This window comes from Ostrinia furnacalis, unplaced genomic scaffold (genome assembly GCF_004193835.3).
Source record: "Ostrinia furnacalis isolate ACB-3 unplaced genomic scaffold, ASM419383v2 OfSCF6620, whole genome shotgun sequence".
Classification (NCBI taxonomy): Eukaryota; Metazoa; Arthropoda; class Insecta; order Lepidoptera; family Crambidae; genus Ostrinia; species Ostrinia furnacalis.
This window is the reverse complement of record NW_021136859.1, coordinates 333185-354328: the sequence shown is the minus strand read 5'-3', so window position 1 is coordinate 354328 and position 21144 is coordinate 333185. Positions and strand designations below refer to the sequence as shown.

Genomic DNA, 21144 nt, shown 5'->3' with positions numbered 1-21144 from the left:
TGGTATTGTTATGAATTATTTGAAACAAAAGAGGAATAAACCGCTGGTTATATTTTAACGGCTGCATTCATAGAGGTTTGGTTGAGAGCGCAATTAGCAGATTTTAACTTGACAAAATTTATGTTTTTCGAGTTGTTTAACAATGCTCGTTATTTAAAAATATGAGCTAAACTGAAAACTATTTACTGAAATACACTAGAAATTATAAACTGGAAACTATAAGTATGCTAGCAGATTTTTTTCTTTAAAAGAAACCACATTTTTGTGTAAAGATTCCGGCTGAAGTGTATCGAATGTAGGTTATGCCTTCATGTAGAGGCATTTTTTGAAATTACATTTTAGGTTAGACGACGCTTGTGAAATCTACACAAGAAGACATGCAAGCCTGTAATATCTTCGATTTTACTATTTAAAGTTAATTTCAGAACACGTTCCTTTTTCACCAAATTTTAAGTTGCAGCATTATTGCAAGCCGACGACATTGTTAAAACACGAACGGCAGTTATTGGACTAGTCAATCTTTCAGGACTGCGCCGCAATCCCCCGGGTTAGTGTAAGCCTGTCGTTAAAACGAAACGGGACAATAGCCAAGTATTCAAGTTTGTGGTCGAGTAAGCTTGCCTAGATGTATCTATGCTTGTTTTTTGAGATACTGGCTGTATATTTGTCACCGTTTTCACAGATAAAAAGTTGATTCATTTCGATGACTCTTGGTCTAGATAGAGACTGATTGGACATAGGCTAAGCTAATCTTAAAGAGGGTGATATGGATAACGGTTTTGTTTACATTTTTACAGATTACTTCTTACAACTTCATTTATTTCTTTAGTTAGGAATTCCTAAAAATCGTATTTTTGAACCGATATAAAGTGAAAATCAACGGAAAAAACAAAATCTGTTCTGTAGAACATGATCAATAAATTCTGTAAATTATTTAAATTGTGTTAAACTATGCTTGAACCAAATAAACTATTTTTCTTTCTTTCTTTCAAATCCAAAAAGTTATAAATACAGTTGCAGCATTATTGCAAACAGGCGACATTGTAAAAGCCCAAAAGCAGTTATCGAACTTTTTTTTTTCAAAATTTTAAATCGTCAACTTAAACGACTGAGGTTCATAATACTGATTAAGCCTTCCAAATTACTAGCCAGCAAGTAAAATCAAACGAGTCTTCTGTTGTGCCCGCGAAAGTCGCCGCTTCATTTAGAAGCCAAGTTAACGCAAGCGCGGGCTAAATTACAGAGTGCTGCCATCTATAATTAATGAGCAAAACAGGAACTAAACCTCTATGGGCAGAGTTAGTGATCAACACTAGGAAAAGTTGGCAACACTGTCAATGTAGTCTTTAATACAGGGTGTAAAGAACAAAACTTAAAATGAGATCTTGAATTTAAGTCGTAAAACAGTCATTAGCAACAAGATAAACAAACTTCTAAGTCCTCATTTAAATACTTTACACTTCTTCTTCATTCAAATTTAATCTCAATTATGAAGAGTTTTGAAGTTCTCCATTATGAAAATCACTTAATCCATTGTCTTAAAGCAGAGAAAATCTTTTCAGCCATGAAAAAAGGCGTTAAATAACCTGTCAGGAACACGGGCACGTACCTAATACACGTTTTACGCTTAACTCATGCAAAATATACGGCGTTATTACCACAACAAAATAAAAACTTTAATTACGAATACCACATCCAGGGTAGTAACTCCGGGAATCAGGACACGGCAGTAAAAAGAGCTATCTCATAATCCCTGTTTATATCTACGCAACCGCACTAAACCGTTCATTAAAGCGCAAAATTAACATTTTAATATCCATATAGGTATTATTATAGAACAGCGGTAATGCGGTTAAGGTTTATTGGATATACCGATCGGGACGCTTACTTAATTATTCATTGGGTAAGGGAACCACAGATTTGAGTCCGACGTAAAACGACTTATCTGCTAATACGGAAAAGAGATGTAAAATATGTTACACGACTAGAAGTATTTTTGAACAGATATTAATATCGGAAAGGAGCTAAATATTACTTTTATAACTCTTTAATACAAAGGGCGCACTCGCTCACTGGAAAAAGGAGTGCCTACAAGTAAATCTTCGATATAAACAGCGTATTGACAGCCCACAAAAAGAACTTGACTAGCGGTCTTGAAAGCCTTTCAGATTTAGGTATTAAGTAAAACAAAAACTACGAAAGAAGCGCCAGAGAGCTCAGACATTTGTCTACTTTTTCTAAAGCACTAACATTTTAGTGCTTTGCTTTTTCCTGGTACACGTAAAAGTATTTTTATATATTTTTTTATAACTTTGACATTATTAAAAAGTTTTCTCCGAACACCTCAAGAAAATTGTGGCGTTTTAAAATTTCATTTTTAACAGCACATAACTCGGGGCTTGTCGCAAAACTGTCTAATTCCTAATAATGTCGTCTCCACAATGAAAAATCGTAAAACATTTTACTGCGGTTTATAAAGAGCGTTGTGTCGCGGGACGTTTTCATATTTCATGATTTGTGGAATGCGCGCCCGAATACAAATTGCGATACGAGCGCCTTGAGAACCTTTGAATAAATAAATGGCATTCTAATTTTGTTTCTAAAAATCCACTCGTAATTGGACACAACATTCTCGATAAATTGGATGTTTGGTATGTTCATAAAACACTTTGAAATTACCAAAGAAGAACTACATATTATGTGCTGTTGCACATACATACAATAATCAAATACGGGGTGTAAAGAGTGTAAACATTTTTTCTGCCAAAAACAGGGTTCAATTTTTTTTGCTATTGAAGATCTCGCGAGACTTACAATTTACTTGCTTCATATTATTAGTTTTAATAGAAAAGTGTTATAAGGAAATTGAAAATACGCCCCAATTTATCAAAATTGACATTATAATTAAACAGGAGACAAATCTTTCACACAGAACTCTCGTATTTTAAACTCTATAAATACATTTCAAACCATGCATTTAACATCACAAAAACCATGCACGCACACAACACACAAACATTTCTTAACTCCCATTATACTTGAATTAGAATAACTTGATAAGTCAAATTAGTATCTTGAGATTTAGAACAAAAGATAATCCGATATGAAAATTAATCGTCCCTGAAACATCTTTAATAAATAGCAGGCGAGGAACACAAAACTTTTCCATGTAATTATAATTACGTACACAAAAAAGGTAAACGAAGTAGGTTTATCGGTGATTCTTTAGATACGAGGCGTGGAGTCTGTATTTGATATGTACTTTTGTACTTGGTTAATTTATATGGGACCATCAAATTATTTGGGTATGCACCGACTCAATGTATCATACAAATCTCATATGCCTCACGCAATGTTACCAATGGCTTATTGTATATAGCGGAACTCATAGCAATCTAAAACCAGTTTCCAAATCCTTGAATTGAAAGATTTTCCAAAATTACTAAGACCTTTATTTTTCTAAACAAAAAATAAATAGCAAAAAAAATATTAGCGGATTCCATGCTTCAAGTCTACTGCTTCAAATCTGTTACTTCGCTCAAGTCTTAACAAAATCGGCTAAACAAATTAACAACTTGTTATACCATCCAGTACAATTTGACCGGAAAAGTGATGACAAGACAAAGGAAAGAACATAACGGAATCTCCGATTGGAATACATAATTCCATTTTGTTAATTATCAACAAAATCAAATTACCATAGAATAAACAACGCACTTCAAAAGATACAGGGTGTAATCGATTTTGGTAGCACAAATGGCTTACAATATGACTATTAGACTTGTATAAAAACTGAAGCAAGCTCTTTCAAAAATATTTAGAATTTTCCGCTGGACATTAACAGAAATAATATTTAATTTGGAAACAATTACACCCTGTATTTGCAAACCACAACATCACACACTAACTCCATTTCAATACTTACATAATACCTCCAACTGTATAATTCGTTGTAGTATACTTCCGTCTGATAGCGTTAAAAAGGGAGTACATAGTTAATATAATTATCTCAATAAACATACATAAACAACAACAATTAAAGCATTCTATAACCTAAATAAATTCCAGAGAAAATAATATGGCACCCAAAATGTTTGTGTGAATAAATATCAAAATCTTAAGTGAGTCTAACCAAGTCACCCTGTATACTATAAAATACAGGTTGGAATTTTGTAGTTCCACCTGGAGGGAAAGTACTCTTCTAAGTACAAAACTCCACCCTGTATATAAACCTTCCCTCTGGACACGGGTAAAAATAACGACACAGTAAATAATTGTGCGTATAAAGTTTCCGACAACACCTTGTACTGGATGGTCCATACCCAATTTAATTCACATGGCAACACCGGGGGGGAACTATAAACGGCAGGTAAGTACTATTAAAGGGGTCTTTTATGTTACGGGGGAAATATGTTATGGGCAATCGGGGGGACCGGACAATCTTTATACCTCTTACGATTTAATAAGTATAGATGAATATTATCTTCTAAATTGATTTGTAAATGGAATGTTAAGGTCACATTAGTGTTAACGAACTGGCAAAATAAGAACACTGATTCAAATTGAAATCTGCGTTCGATTTTATTTTTAATGACGTTCAGTTGTTTCTTGCAACAATTTTATTAGTGGTCATTACAAAATTCAGCGATTTTGTGAGATAACTAGGTCAGTATTATGACAAAAATTTAACTATAAAAAATAGCTAGCAAAAAGGAATGTGGAAAATGTATCCCAATATTTTAAATGAATCGTTCCTTCGTTACAATACGTGCCCAATGTTATTTCAGTAATAAACAAATTGGAGCCGACCACAATGTGTTAATGGAATCTAATAATGATTGCATTCGTCGATGATAATTAATATTTAGTTGAACAAAATGAACCACCGATGTTACCACTTAAATTGTTTGTTTTGTGGCGTGTTCATTACATTTTTTTTTTTTTTTTATTTTTTAAAAGATTATTAGTAATTTGTTATTACACAAATTACTAATACTCCCGTTAGCCCCTCGTACTAAGCTAAATATGCTTGTGTCACGAGTGAGCTCACCACAATAGTCGAGCGGCGGCGGGGACCGAACCCGCGTTGAATTAATCTATTAATAGTTATTATTATAACTAGGTATTTTAATAAATCTTTTTAATTTGTAAAAAAATGTAATGTCACAAAAAGAAATTGAATATCCTGGATTAGTAATAAAATAATAAACAGATGAAGTATAAACTATTGAATAAATAACTTCTTGCTCGCTTAAGACTGGGAAAAATGCCCTGAGACAACGAGTTTTCCTTTTGTAAAATTAATCAACCTAGTTATTTTTGAAATGGCTGTTTGGATTTTTAAACCTGAGTAAATGAATATCTTTACTTGTGAACTAAAGTGTACATAAACAAAAATTCAGAAAACATTATTCAAAGGAATAAGTTATAGATATAATAAATTAAACGCTACATACCTTGTAGTTGTAAACAAATATATCGCTATGCCCCGGGCCCATCGGGTTGTCGTTTCTGTCGCCGATGACGACTCGGAGTATAGAAACGCCTGTCAGTCTCGGCGTGCCCGAATCGGTGATGGCCACCGGTATCTTGTATTCTTTCTGTTGCTCTCTGTCGAACGTCACTAGTGTTGACAGGATGTTGCCTGGAAGAAAAAATGTTGTTAGGTATTTTTATAGTTACACTACAAGTAGAACAATTCTGAAACGTCAAGTGGCAACAATCGGAACTAATTAACCCAGTATTGATAGTAGCGCCCAGGAGTGCGCACATTTGCAGGAGCAAATGTCACGTCAGTGTTGTCCAACGTGGCAAAAATCGGAACTAATAACCCAGTAGTAGCGCTCTCCTATCGATGTCACTTCAGTTTGTGCTGTCAAACGTGGTAAAAATTTAAACTATAAATCCAGAATTGATGATAGCGCATTCCTGTCAATGTCATGACACCTCAGTGTTGTCCATTAATTAAAACTAAAAGTGCGGATGCAATTTCCATGAAAAAAAGTTTTAAATTACAAGCACAGTAATGTTACAAGTTACTTTGACTCTTTATTCAGTTATTAAGAAGTCGATAGTTCTGGCTACTTAAAAGGCTCTCCTGTAAAATTAATTTTTTTCACTTACGCCAGAATACGTAGGAGCCATCGAAGTATGATTATAGTGGTGGCAACACGTTATACTTCTACCTAGGAAAATTAACTAAATCATAATAATGTTAATACAAAGCTTAATACAATTCGAAATGCAAACAAACAGCATACTCATCAAACGCTGTAATTAACATCAAGCAAATAATTTTCATAATTCAAATCATTTAACCGGCAAACACGAAATCATTCGGCAATCGAAAACTACCCACGTTTCTATTGATTAATCATTAAATTACGTACACGGCATTTTATTCATTCCCGTGTATTGTTGGAATACAAACGGTGAGGTTATAATGAATTTAGAATAATTTAGCAGGTAAAGCCTACAATAATACAGGGTGTAAATTATAATGAATGGGGAAGGACAAATTGAGTCGGCACTTTGTAACAGAGTTAAGGTTGGGTTTGCTATCCCATTTATTGCATGTTAACTAACATTAATTGATCGGAATTCGATTCGGGAAAACAATTCTGTTGTGTACAAACGGGGAATGGCCTACATTGAATTTGTTTTGAGAAATTATTTGAGAGATTAAATTTAAATTGCCATGTGATAGTGTAGGACGGTTTTCAATGACCCAAGTTTCGAATTCAAAAGAGCGCGAGCGTTACTCGAATTTTGAATCGGCAGTCCGAGTCCGACAACACCATTGGACTATTTTTTTCTCTTTATTTAAAGAGCTTTGTCAAGATGACAATGTCGCTACAACTTTGGACTTTTGTCGCCTCAAAACATCATCATCGTTTTTTGCTGGAACTGTTTTTTCCCGTTTAGTAGTACACATGTTTTAATACTAACATCTCGTTTACAGAGTCCCGCAAAAAGCCAAGCCGTTAGAATTTCAAACAAACTTTTGTGTTCACACGACAGTCCAGTTTTGTGTGATCCTGCATTACTTTGTCCTGCAAAACTGCATTGCCGTGGGAAAGAGCCTTAAGCTTTAGTAATATCTTACCTTGTATGTGGAATTTGGTCCGTATTTCGAAGGAAGCAGAGTCGTTCAACGCGAACTCGAACGGTGGGCCATTCTCGGGCGAGTCGTAGTCTTTCGCGGTCAGCACCACCACTTGCCCCGGTGGTTCGTTTTCGAACCATATTATCGGTTCCGTCTGTGGAAAGAACATACAGGGTGAGTTTTTGGAATGGTAAATACGATCAGCACTTAAATTAAAGCTGCCATAGAGTTTAACTTAAGTAAAAAAAAAAGAAATGTTACTTTTTTTTACACTATGGATAAAGTGTCATCTTACGTGACTGTCTTGATTCTAAAATCACTTCACGCCGGCGTTTTTTTTTCTTGTAGTTTGAAATTTTATTAGTGTCACAAATGTAACTTTGGTCAAACACAGACAATAAAATATTAACAATCAAAACATGTCCTATAAACAATTCAAGCGCCTTCACAACAAATTGTTTACGATTGATTAGACACGCCCATAAACAATGCAGTAACCGCGATTGTTTACAGTAACGTCTTCACCCGTCCACGTAACGAGGGTTCCGTGGGGTTTAATCTAATATTCTGGGTAACCCTTTTAATAGAATAACCCTTTCAGGGAAAGTGCCCGAGTGTTAGCATATTTTGAACTGTATTGGGGTATAATAAGATTCAAAACCAATGAATAAATATTTTTTCTTTCAAATTTTAATGTAGGTGCTGGCTCAAGTTGAAAAATACACTATTAAGTTAAGTTTAACACATTTCGTATAGAAAATTGATAAGTGCCTAACATCTCAAAACGGACTATCAGACTGACAATATTGACATGTTATAGTTGAAAACTAGTGACTGTAAATGTAAGTAGATCTCTGTTAATCTGTTATAGTATAAGAACCAGTTTATTCTGAAAACTATTATTTTATAGACCTCGTGAAACACTTTCAGGATCAATAACCATTTTTTCGATATCTTGTATAGATCAGAATAATCGAGTGAGGTCACTTATCGTTTCAACCCTGTATGTTTAAAACAGCACCTACAGGGCAAAACTCACATTACATCCACAAAAACAAAAATGTTTGTTCTAAGGTACTCCTAATTTTTTACCTGAGCCCACTCAGGTGGAATGGCTTAATCCGTCTGAAATCGTAGTCCGAGGGATACCACTAAAATAAGAAACCCCCAAACCAACTAGGGTTACCAGAAAAGAAATAAAAATTATTTTATTCAGCTGACAGAAAGTGTGGTGTGTGTAATGAAGGAATGACTATTATAGAGCGACTTTTTTGGCATCAGTGTCATGTATACACATACTACCACCCCTGAGAAGGGCGTTGTTTTACAAAACCACACCCTGTATAACGCTTCAAACGCGACAGGAAATTTAAAGTTAAATTCCCTGTTGTTTTTGCCAGTAAAATTGAACAGAAATGGCGCGGGTATTGTTTGACAGTCTATTCGAATTTAATATTACTGTCTATAGTCTATAGAGACGGTGGAAATTGGAATAGTTCGTTCTGTTTGATCATGAATGTTGAACCAAGTTAGTTAAGAAACCAACTCATTCTGAAATTACTAGGGTATTTTACTTCGTAAAGATCATTTTAATTTTAACTGTATAAACTAAAACAACTTTTTGAAAACATCACACAAACGTTTGACCTTCGCGATTCGAATTCAAACAATTGCCTGCAATACTAAAGTAAAAAGTTAACAATAATATGTTACCCTTTTAATGCGTGTTGAACATTGTTAAAATGTAATTTCCACCCACACTAAACGTCACTTTAAAACATGTGTAATTCAGATAGAGTCATAGAGATAGTCTCAAAGATCTCTAAAAATAGAAAAATAGTGGCAAAGAATCCGGGATTTTCCGGTTAAAACCAGTTTTTATCAATGGTAACCCTACCCATACGCACCGCATTTGCATGAAAAATTGACAACGGGTTTACCCCAGACGATACCGTAAGATATCTTTGAAATTTTATGCTAATATCGTATAATGTACACCAGACTATATTTTTGTTTCAAAACAGCACCTTATTTCAACTGCATAAGGTACAGAAGTTTAGCTTGTTGCAGTTATCCGTACGATAAGTTGGAATGGGCGAGTACTGCCGAATTTTTAGAGCTTTGGTGTGGGTTTTTGTAGGATGTTACTATGATTACTGTTAAAAAATAGTGTAAATAACAGCAAAATTAATAGTTATTCAGGCTACTAAATTTGGCAGGTATAAGCAAAACGGGTGAATTTGTCTGTCACTTTTATTAAGACGAACTGTTTACACTATGGTTTACACCCTTGTTTGGTTTGTATTTCCGCAGTGATAGACGTGCAGTAGGTAAGGGTCAATAAGTAGATGCTTTTTTAGATTACACTAAGAAATTGAAAGATCTAAAAGTTCTTTCTATTTTGAACAGAAATCTTATCCTGGTCCTTAAGTCGAGCGACCAACTTCTTTCCGAAAAGTCATGGCAACGAAATCCTATCCAATACAGTCTTATAATTTCATTGACAATGAAACAATAACAAATACGAGCTTGAAACATTTGAAAGGCACTCGATACGATTCCAAACCAAAACTGAAAGACCAATAAACTTTATGTACTAAAGCAAACGTGACCTTTTATGACCCGGCTATTGTAGATTTGTTTGAACGTTTGTTTAAATCGGCCATGAGTTAAGTTCAAATAATTCCATTGTATGTGTAGGAAGTTGAAGTTTTTGGCACTAGATGTAATAATATCACAGGTCACAAGAACAGACAGGGAACGTACATTACAAATATGTATTACTAGTACAATACAGATGAACAAAAACTAAAAAACTAAAAAGCTGTAGGTAATTTTAGACGACCTCATAAAGGTAGCAGGAAGGCGCTGGATGCAGGCCGCTACCGGGTGATATGGATATCATTGGGGAGGCCTATGTTCAGCAGTGGACGTTCTATGGCTGTAATGATTCATCATCAGACCATAAGAAAGCTTCGCAAAGTCTGCACATTCTATGTTCACATTCCTCAATCTATTGGTGTAATTCTAAGAACACATACGTCTTGAAACTGACCTTCTGCTTGTAACGAAACCACGGCTGTAGAAATACAGCCGAAAATTTAATCTCTAGGCTCATGGACTCAAAGCGTTCTATTCGTAGTGTGATACTAGTCACAAAATACCGCGTTCAAGATCCGATGATCTCGGTTACAATTTCAATGCTTTTATTTATGTTCTAATAGGTTCACAATAAAATATAAGATTGGATCTATCGATCAAACAGCCTGTTTCTGTCAGACTCAATCCCTATCCCATCACTGGAGCATATGGATTTGACACAAAACAGAAATAATAGTGTTCCAAACCGGATAGATTCTCCACACCTCCTACCCTCGTCAAAGGGAATTTAAGTGACAGACAGACAAACATGTAATCTAAAATAATGTGTTAAATTTACATAAAGTTGTGTAGCATATTGCGGGCATGATTTATAGGTATTTGAGGCCTAGCTTAGTAACGAGGCTATTGTATGAGCCTCAGTAAAATACGACCTACATGTCTTCTACATGCTAGTAATACCATACTTCATTAATCTTGAGACGAACTGCGTTTAGTACTATCTAATGTAATTATATCTGGAAATTATTGTGGGCTTGTGCAAGATAATCACATAATCTCTGGGACTAATGACACAACTAATGAGCTGACTTCAAAATGTTATACAGGGTGACTTTGCAATCAGTGTCCAAATTTTAGGAGCGACTCAGAATCAGTAACTTAATCGATTTACGCAAAGAAAACTTTTTTGACATATTTAATTATACCGCTGCGCGCGGTTTCAATATTGACACACGTGGATAATTTACTTCGATCATAGAAAAATACGTACACACAAGTAACTGCAAAGCTTAATAGACATAATGATGCGCGAAAATAAGCCTTAATCTTTAAAACTTAAGAATATATCTTAAGAAATATAATCCGCGAATTAGATTTTAAATATTTTGTTTGCGAAAATATCACGATTAAAAATAATTGAGATATTAAAGCAGTAAATATTGTTAAATTATTTTATAGAGCTAATTAAAAAACATGGATACTGGTAAAATCACCCTGTATAAAAATGTTACATTTTCACTGTATGCGATGAACTACTATTAATAGTAGTATCTAATTTATTGAAAGTTCCTAAAACATAATAAATAGTAAGTGTATTTGTTTGGAAAACCCTTATAATTTGAGCGAGTGGGCATTATTTATGTCAAGTATTTTTCGAGAACTATTTGTTTTAGATCGTATGAAATAATACTGTCTAAGTATTTTGTTTTTATTGATATGTACCAACAATATTCATTGGAATTCACTTACAAAAATGATGTAACAATATTTAACAAGGCACTTTGACTAAGTACCTCATCAAATAAAAACGGCTTTTTAGATTCAGTACAACCTACGCTAATGTAGCAACAACGAAATAGTTTAGCTATGAAACTACATATGTATACAACTATACATAGCTTTTTTTTTTCATTTATTTATCAACTAAAAAAGACAATTTGGGACATTTAGATAGCTTTGAAAAACTTTTAAAGTTTTGATATAAAGCTAACGAGCACAGTAGGATTTGAAACCCTGTTATTATACTATTTCTGACAGAAGGACATTGAAGTATAGGTAATAATCATTATTACAAATATTTTCTTTTTACATTCAAAACTAAACAATCGATTATTCCCTCGTATTCGAGTGGATGCTATCAGCAAATGAATAAATGCTGACAGCACTTGGTGCGAAGGATTCTGTGGGCCCTGATAACTTTGTGCTAATCCCACTTTTTAAGCGGGACATTCTGCGCTAACTCGAGCTCGAGTTTAGATGCGCTAGGGCCGCCGACTTACAAAATACAAAAAATACAAAAAAATAGACTTACTTAGGTTGTGTTGCACCATCTTACTTTTACTTTGACAAACGTCAAAAATCTGTCAAACTCCATACAAAAAGCACCGGTTATTGTTACGATTAAAATAAGGTGGTGCAACTCACTTACTTAATAAAAAATAAAAGGTCGATTTTCATTTGTCAGTAACCGATGATTAAGTAAAAGGTTACTATCGTTAATAGAGTTTTGATTTATACAAAAATTCACATGTTAATATGACGCCAAAACGGCATTTCAATTTGTACATTTTCCTGTGTGATAATAAAGCATATTATTCATCTAGAAACGGCAATCTAAGATCGATGAATCGAAACTAAGAATCGATTTTATGTGTCATGAAAATGAAAATATTAATTTTATTCAAACTTCCTCAAAACAACTGATCCATCCCGTAAAGAAGAGTAAACTCGTAAAATAATTTTGAAATCTTGATAAAATCGAATAAAGGGCACTTCAATTTGTTTTCCAAAAGCTTTGGAAGAAAACTTCGTTTGTGTATCGCTTGAACCGACTATAATTTTATTTTGGACCGACTGTTTGATTAGTATCGAGTCAAAAATCGATAAAATCTTAATCTCCATCCCTAACCGATTGATTCAGAGTATTCAGACATATCGACGGCTGACGCATCAATTCTTGAGCAAACAATCCGAGATGAGCCTGATATTAACGCTCGGAAGAAACCTCAAATTGCTACGTTTAAATTGTCGACGATTGCTTATTCAGATGTTTTGGACGATTCGATATTGGAAACCTTTTTTACAAATCTTTTATGTTATTTTACAATAACACGAATTGTGGGAAATTAAAACATATTTACAGTAATGGAATGATTTTTTTAATCATCCTGTACTTCTAATTTTATACCTTTTAAATCATCACAGTTTTTTAATCTTGTAATTTCTCTAATATGCCACTAACTAAATCCATCACACATACAGTGACTTGTCATGATTAATTTTTATTAATAATAGAATTGAGAATTTCTCAAAAAAGTCCAATTTAAAGACTTCGAAATCGACATTGATTCTTGAATGCTCTACTATAAAATCCAAAACAAGAGATTATGATCAGACAACGGCACATCAAGCTAAAAACTATATTATCATCTTATGTAGTTGCAATAGATCCCATTTTGCAACAAAAATGAATAGTCTGACGTGTTGTCGACTACTTAAAATAGATGTAAAAATATCGTTATTTATTTTCTTTTCCAGATTCGACAACCCTAACTCAAGGTCGTTCGGATTGCGGTACCAGAATTGGAAATAAGAATTCACTCAAATAAGCAGAAGGCGAATGTAACCTTATGTTCAGCAGCGTTAAGTCCAAAATCCACTGTTAATGCATTATAAGAACCGTACTTCGTTTACCATGTTAAAACAGCGCTTCTCTGGAGAGCTAAATTAACATCTAAGTACAAAAATGTCCTAGATTTTTCTACCAAAATAGATTTAATCAGATATCAGGATATAAATACGTTTATGCTTACAAATTCTTTTTATGAAGCGTTTTGTTTGGAGATTGTAAATAAGGATCAAATAAAAAGAAGATATAAACATCCAAAATTCCTTTATACAATCTTTTCATAACGAGAATAAATACTTTCAAGATTCTTTATTAGTATCAGAACTTCAAGAAAATATGTTTTCAAGCAAATAATAAAAACAAAAAAAAGTTTAACTTTAGATTTGATAGATTCTATCGTCAATCATCTAAAAACATTTTTAAGTTAGAAAAGTCTTTTTCAGGAAAATAGAAGGACTTTTCCTACCATTAAAATGTCAAAATAAGAAATTAAGCTCCTTTTACACCGTTTATATCAGGCAATCAACATGGCATTCATTCTTTTTTGTCAAAAAATTTAATAAAAAAACCGTCTTTTGTTTCGTATTACCCACTACGGACTCTTAACATTTGCAAGCGCTTCAACTGTAAACTTTATCACTAGCACATAAGGTACACAATATTTTATCCTTATCTGAGCCATGGAAACCAAGGCAAATCGATGGTTATATTTGCATAAAAAATACGCGCCCGAAGAACATTGGCCCCGTCGGTCTTAATCATGGAACTTGAGGAATTCCGCTTAACGACAGGATAAACGTGTCTTTTCTCGCCTTTTGGGGAAGCGCCTGGGACGAAGCGGGAAGCGTCTCGCCTTTTTAGGAAGCGCCTGAGACGAAGCGGGAAGTGTCTCGCCTTTTGAGAAAACGCCTGAGGCGAAGCGAGAAGCGGGAAGCGTTTTAATAAGAATTTTGGTATTTTATTTTCACTTTTGATGAAAGCGTTTTTTTTTATCCGGAAATATTTGTTTTTTTTTTTACTTTTGATGATGGAATATCGCCATCGAATGACATTGATGTAGCGAGAATTTTATAAATGTTCTCAATGCGATTGTATATTGCTGTTTATAAAAAAATGGATTGTAGAAAGAGCGTGTTCTTAGCTTTGAAAAATTGAAATGAAATCGAGGTCAGTTGGTATTTCCAAATTGCTAAAATAAAGAGCCTCTTAAATTGAAGTGACACAAGCATCAATTATGATCTTCTTCCTCAATCAATTATGAACTCCAGTCCCTAGCTGTTCGCGTTATAAAAGAGTTATCGAAACGCTTAGTGCGAGCTGGTGGAATGTCGACTACGAAGGTATGGGGGAAGTATGAAGACAAAATATAACTTTTTGTTAATTAGGTCTGTAACAATCAATTATATCCACGACAATTAACATAAGAGTGAAATTAAAAACATACGATATTTTTTCGCTCTCCCCGCTCACGTCAAGGCCGCACCCTCACAAAACTCCAAGTTTATTATCCAAAGCTGAATTTACCGGGCCCTAGAGACCGCCCATTACGGGTTCGGTTGCTTGTTTGTGTTTAGACTTAATCAGAACATGCCTATTCAAATGGACTTTGCAGCTTCGCCTATTAAATAAGCTTTGTCATAAAATTTTCAATTTTATTCAAATTACCCCTAATTTTCAACAACAAAGTTTGGGCAAAAAAGAGGGAATAAATCCCATTTGCGTTAATAAACAGAGGCAGGGACATGGATAACCGAAAATGTGTTTATTTGGTTATAAGCGCTAAATAAATAAACTTTACACCTCCGAAATGGTTAATAATGTAAGTACTGATACTCTACGTTTTTGATGTAAGAATTATTCCATTAGACACGTGAAATAACTTTTAATACTTGAATGCCAAGATACTAAAGCATTACTCGTTATTTCAGATAGCGATGTTACGGATATCTGTGCTATAAGAATGCAAATTGCAATAGTTGTCCAACACAGTTCATGCCGAATAAAATGGGTACCTACAGAAGGGATTTCTTTAGTCTCTGTCACCTTCTTTTGGTCTCACAAAAAAGCTTTTTATCTTATGGGAAAAAAATCATGTATTTCAAAATGTAATCATTTAATCAGCGTAGGAACTTGCTTGACTCTGCCTACATCCGAAACTATCTGAAACTTTTGAATCGGTTATGGTTACGGATATTTTTTTATTTCGGATATCCGAAAGTGGATATCCGAAATAAAGATATATTAACATCTCTAATTTCAGACTACCGTCTTCAAAGCCCGTGGCCTACGAATTATGTTTATTAGTTGAGCCTAGATAAACCCGGATTAGGCAAGTAAGAGCTCCTCCTTACCCAGTATTAGGGCACTGAAACTCTTTGGCAAGTCTTGTCTTTGAATTAATGATGTATTTTGGTTTCGTCTTTAGGACCCTGGTTTAATACTCGGCCTTTTACTGGGACGGTAGCGGTTGTTTTCTAGATATCTTAAGAAAAACGGTAATTTATTTAAAGATAATATTATTTTACAAGTACAAAAATATTATTTTTATTTCATCTGGATGTATTTTTTTTAATAGCGGGTAGCTTCTAGGGTCCAGGGTTGAACTTATGTATTCTAACTGATTGCCACTAAATGTTTTGATAATTATTGGTAATGTTACAAGGACCATTTTCATTAATGTAGTAGTGTTACAAACATCTAGATTTACAAATTGATCGTAGTTCTATCATCTGAGTGCTTACCATGAGTTTACGTTAGGTGTGCTCGCTAGCGAAATTAAGACTAACTAACTTCGTATACCTAAACTATTTGCTTTCACAATCGTATATTATGTTTGTAGCCAAACTATTTATTTTCCTAATGTCCTTCTTGACTACTAGTTCCCCATTTCTTAAGACGAATAAAGTCCCAGTAAAGTGGTTACGTACCAATAACACCGCTTCGGGGGCTGATGGCTCCATTGAAATTTATCGAAAGCAATTCTTTTAAAACGGTCTATAAACCAGCAGAATGAGTATTACAAGGTGGAATTGCATGCTCTTTAACGGCTGGTGAATTCAATTGTAAGAACTAATGAAGTTCGAGAACAACTAAATGTCCAATTAGACATTTTTAGTCGATAATTTTATTTTTAAATGGGCGTGATGAGAAAGTTATGATTGTCAGTTGTTTTTGTCCCTACAATTTGGACATTTTGTACCTAAATATTTCATCAACACTTCCAGAGTACCGACGACGGCATATCGACCTAAATATTGTGTGGCAACCTAAGTACCTATAGGTGAGATTTTGTGAACTTTACTCAGAGGCATATTAATTTTGTTTTTTTGAGCACAAGTTGACCATAATTATACGAGACTAAATAAAATATTTTTGTACAGTAGGTACTTTACCTATATTCATTTTTATCCATTTATGTTTAACTGTTAACTAAGTCTTATAAGGACAACATAAAAAATGCTTGCTTAGCCCAAAAACCAATCCAGTATTGGTTTTGTGGGCCAAGTAAGCATTTTTTTTTCAAATGAACAAAATAATCAAATGAACTTAAGGGCTCATCATACAATGCCTAAGTATCATTACTAAGTAGGTGTAAGCATGATTAGGACAAAGTTTTCAACATCAATTTCTTTGTAAATCACAACATTGTCTTGTCTTGTAAGTCCCTAAAGCTATTTTTATCAACGATATCAGTTTTCCGGGAGTTTCTTTACGATATAATCTGCCTCAGAGAACGTTTTGAGTAGAATGCCGTAACAAAACCGCTATACAAAGCCATGAATATATGAAAATCTATACAAGAACGCGTTTTCCTGTGTGTAACGGAGTTTACATAACTCGATTAAGCATTTTTGTTATGAATTTCCACGGATTATTTAAACATTCTCTAGAACATCAGACTATTCATGTTTTTTGCAAAAAAGCCACTATTCAAAACTTACATAGAATGCGAGTTTAGCTTGGGCTAACATGTTGATTTGAATGACTTTAACATTGACACAAAAATTTTATTGAATCCTCTTAGGCCCGATTCTACCAAACTTTTATCTGAGAACAAATCCTGGTTAACTTAACTGGCACATTGACAGTTTCAGTATGGGAAATATGTCAAAATGTCTAATAACTGACGATTTATTCTGAGATTAATATTTACTCTTGTTTGGTCGAATCCACCCTTAGAACAGTCCATCTCGAATCTACTTCAGTTGACAGACCCACTGAAATTACAATCTTTGTGCTTTTTAAGGGCCATAAATCTATCGAACTTTATCGAGTTTACGTTACCCTAGTATACCTTAGTAGTACCTTCGTATAAAATATCGTCTACACGCGTTTGTTAAAATTTCAACAGAAACGTTCAGTGTAAACGCCGCTTAACGGAACGGCTTCAAGGACAATAGGTCCCTAAGGCACTGTTACACTATGTGCGCGCCAACACAATTAAGTATGCCATGTATCAAACGCAGTGCTGCCCTCTACGCTAATGTTACGTGGAATGTGTGATTTGGTTTTATTGCTTAAGTTGGAACTTTATTAGGAGACTTTAACAGCTGTATTTCATTCTTTTAACTGCCAAATAGGATAACTGAAAGGTAGGATTTTCGAATATGTATACTGAAAATTGTTGTTCTTTGCAATGATGAATAAAAGCGGCAAAAATCAATTTTACAACATGTTTGTTTTTTTTATCAGGTACTTTTCCCGCGAAAAACGATCTGTCAAACGAGTTTCCTTCATCAAATACGAAAAAAAGTGCCACAAGAGAATAGCTAACGAATGGAACCTTCTCGAATTCTCCGCAAGCTCAGACCAGAGATTATGCAGCTTAATGTTTCCCTCGAAAAACAATCTGTCAAGTCGGTGTCCAAATAAAACCGGCAAAACCGTGACACCGCCCCTTAGTGAACCTCTATACATTCAAATATCGAAGGAAACCTTTGTTTAGGTATTTTGAAATTAGAATGGGAATTTGAAATATTCCATTTTTCTTTTCATTTATTTTACTTTTAATTTCTAGCAAGATTTCTAACTGGCCACTTCAATGGGAACAACTGAACTTTTTATAGCAAGATTTCTCTAGCCAGTTCTGTAACTTTTTTTAATGTTTATAACTCGCCATTACTTTCGTAGCAATGCACAGATCAAGAATGCCTTTAAAACTGTCATTTATAAGTAAAAGCAAGTTAGTGACGTAATTATTTAGCAAAACAAAACTTCTACCCCTTTGCTTAGTAAGCTAACAAGATGCAACGTGTAGTGAGTAGTAACGTGACACTCAATAGGAGTATGGTTCAAACTTGGACCAAATATTGGTGTATGCAGACAAATGTTTGCCTGTTGTCCAACGGAGGGAGAACTCAAACAGTTTACGATAGCTTAGGATATCAAACTTGGATTAAACTTCTGTTATCAGTAATGCTTGTCTTCATAACTTCGGCACATTAAAATCAAATTAGAAGGCAAACGGTAAATAAGCTGGAAAACCAATTTAAAAGTAAAGGTATGGAAAGTGATTGTTATTCAAGCTGTCAAAACAAGCCAATGTGAAAGACAGTTTAATGTAAATTACTGAAAAGCGGCACTCACAAAAGATATTTAAAACTGAAAAAATAATATAAGTACGCAACATTTATATACTTAAGTAAATTAAGGAAGTGGACTTTCTAATTTACACCTCCAAATCTGTTTAAAGAAAAACCTACTTAAGTTTAATTTCTTTCCCACCCGTAAATGTAGTAAAAAAGATTTTTCGTTCCTCGTATTCTCATAGGTACCCAACAACCGTATGGCAATAGTATTCATCATCATCATTTCAGCCATAGGACGTCCACTGCTGAACATAGACCTCCCCCAATGACGGTCTACCTTCTAAAATATTCTGTAGAATTAACATTAGACTAGCTCAAATCACTATTCCATATAAAAAAGGTACTTACATTAGTCAAAAACGGCGCGTTGTCGTTAATATCCGTCAGCTCCAATATAACTTCAGTTGTCGACCGCAAGCTCTCAGTCCCCAGTCTCCCGCCCTGATCAGCCGCCATTATGAGGATCTGCCAGCGAGCGAACCCTGATGGCTGGTCGCGGTCTAATGGCTTCGTCAGACGGAGGCAGCCGTCGTTGTCCACTTGCAGAAACGCCTTCTGTTCCTGCTTGACCAGGGAGTAGACGATGTTCTGAGGCGCGTTCCGGTCTTTGATGTCAGGGTCGTAGGCTTCCACCTGGGGAAATGAGAATTTAATTAATGTTATATACTTAGGCCTAAACAGGACTCTTATAATTCCCCCCTCTTTTTCCCACCGCTGCAACTCCTGTGTAGACAGGATCTAAAGCTTGATCTAAGATTTTAAACTTTCGCGTTCCATTTCAACTAAAATAGTAAGACAAAGTAACTAAAATAGAAACGTCGCGTTAAAAACCGTGTCTTACTATTTTAACTAAAGCTTGATCGCCAGCAAAAACCCAATCAGGGAAGGTCAAGTTTGTCCCGGGGGAAAGTTAGTGTCATTGGACCCGCAACGAAATTAACTATACTTAGGGTCAGTACATTTAAATAGTAATGGAGAATAGTGGTTTTTATTTGGATATTTTGCATAGTACGGAAAAAAGCATATCCCGCAAAGTACCACTACTACACAATTTAATACACATGGACCTATACAAACAGATATGTTCACGGACACAAATATTTGCTTCTGTGGGAGTCAAACTCACAACCTCTGGCATAGTTATGTGAACAACTAGTCACTTCACATCAACTTTTACTTGACCGCCTCATCTATTAATAATACATTTATATGCTGTTTGTTTTCCAAAAAATAAATAAATAAATAAAATGCTTATCTATTAAAACCTACAGTAAAAATCGATTCAATTAGCGAACATTTCGTATTTTCGAATTGAATACCCTTTCTTCTCTACGTAATTACTTAATAAGTGTATTTTTTTACTTTAGTCAAAACGAACAAGAAAACCATTTTAAAGCTGTCCAATCAAATATTATAACGGTGATGGATGAACATTGTTTTTCAACTTTGAATACTTTATTTGACAGCCACGGATGCCTGGAGTAACTAGACTTTTCATTTTTCTTATTAATAAAGCAAAAAAAAGTTTTAAAAAATGTACAAAAGCCCCAATGCCTCCTAAATTTTAAAAGTTACAAAACACAATGTTAAAATATAGGTCGACAATCTTTATTTTTAAATTGGGCAATTTGTACAGTAATAATTGACAATTAACTAGTTGACAACTAGTCATGCCTTAAGGCTTTTACGGAGAAAGAACCATTAGAAATCAAGTAACTAGTCTTTAATAACGTCCTGGGGACATTTCCCATGACTTATTTTGTCTTCAATTTAATGTTGAATTTCGTAATAAATAGAAGAAAAAAAATACATAGTCTATTGTGACAAAAAAGGTTGCATGCAAGAATAATGTCATAGTCATAAAGTAACTCTTTTATAATGCGAACAGCTAGGGACTGGAATTCGCTGCTTGCTGCTGTCTTTCCCGATGACTATAATCCGGGCCTTTTCAAGGCGAAAGTGAATAGGCATCCCACTTAACACCAAGTGCGAGTGTGGTCAAACACCTGCCTTGTTATGCATAAAAAATACATCTTTGAATGGAAATTATTCGTATTATGATTTTCCTTTTTCGATTTTAACAGGGTAGGATCATTTGCTGTTATGATTATTTATCGTGTGTTTTACTATCCTGTGATATTTTAAATAAATAAATAAATTCATTTATTTGCACGGTCAATTTGCAATTTATTTCATTTTTTGTATTTTTTAAGGAATATTAG

At 34.3% G+C, this 21144-nt stretch overlaps 1 protein-coding gene across 1 annotated transcript in view; it reads right to left on the bottom strand.

Moving 5' to 3' along the window:
* shg (DE-cadherin) overlaps positions 1 to 21144 on the bottom strand; it is a 340222-nt gene that overhangs the window by 25400 nt on the left and 293678 nt on the right. The window contains exons 11-13 of the mRNA XM_028318017.1: positions 19271 to 19555; positions 7106 to 7259; positions 5457 to 5644 (exon numbers count right to left, since the gene is read on the bottom strand). Coding sequence (XP_028173818.1) covers positions 5457 to 5644; positions 7106 to 7259; positions 19271 to 19555 — 627 coding nt within the window. The remainder of the gene's footprint in view (positions 1 to 5456; positions 5645 to 7105; positions 7260 to 19270; positions 19556 to 21144) is intronic.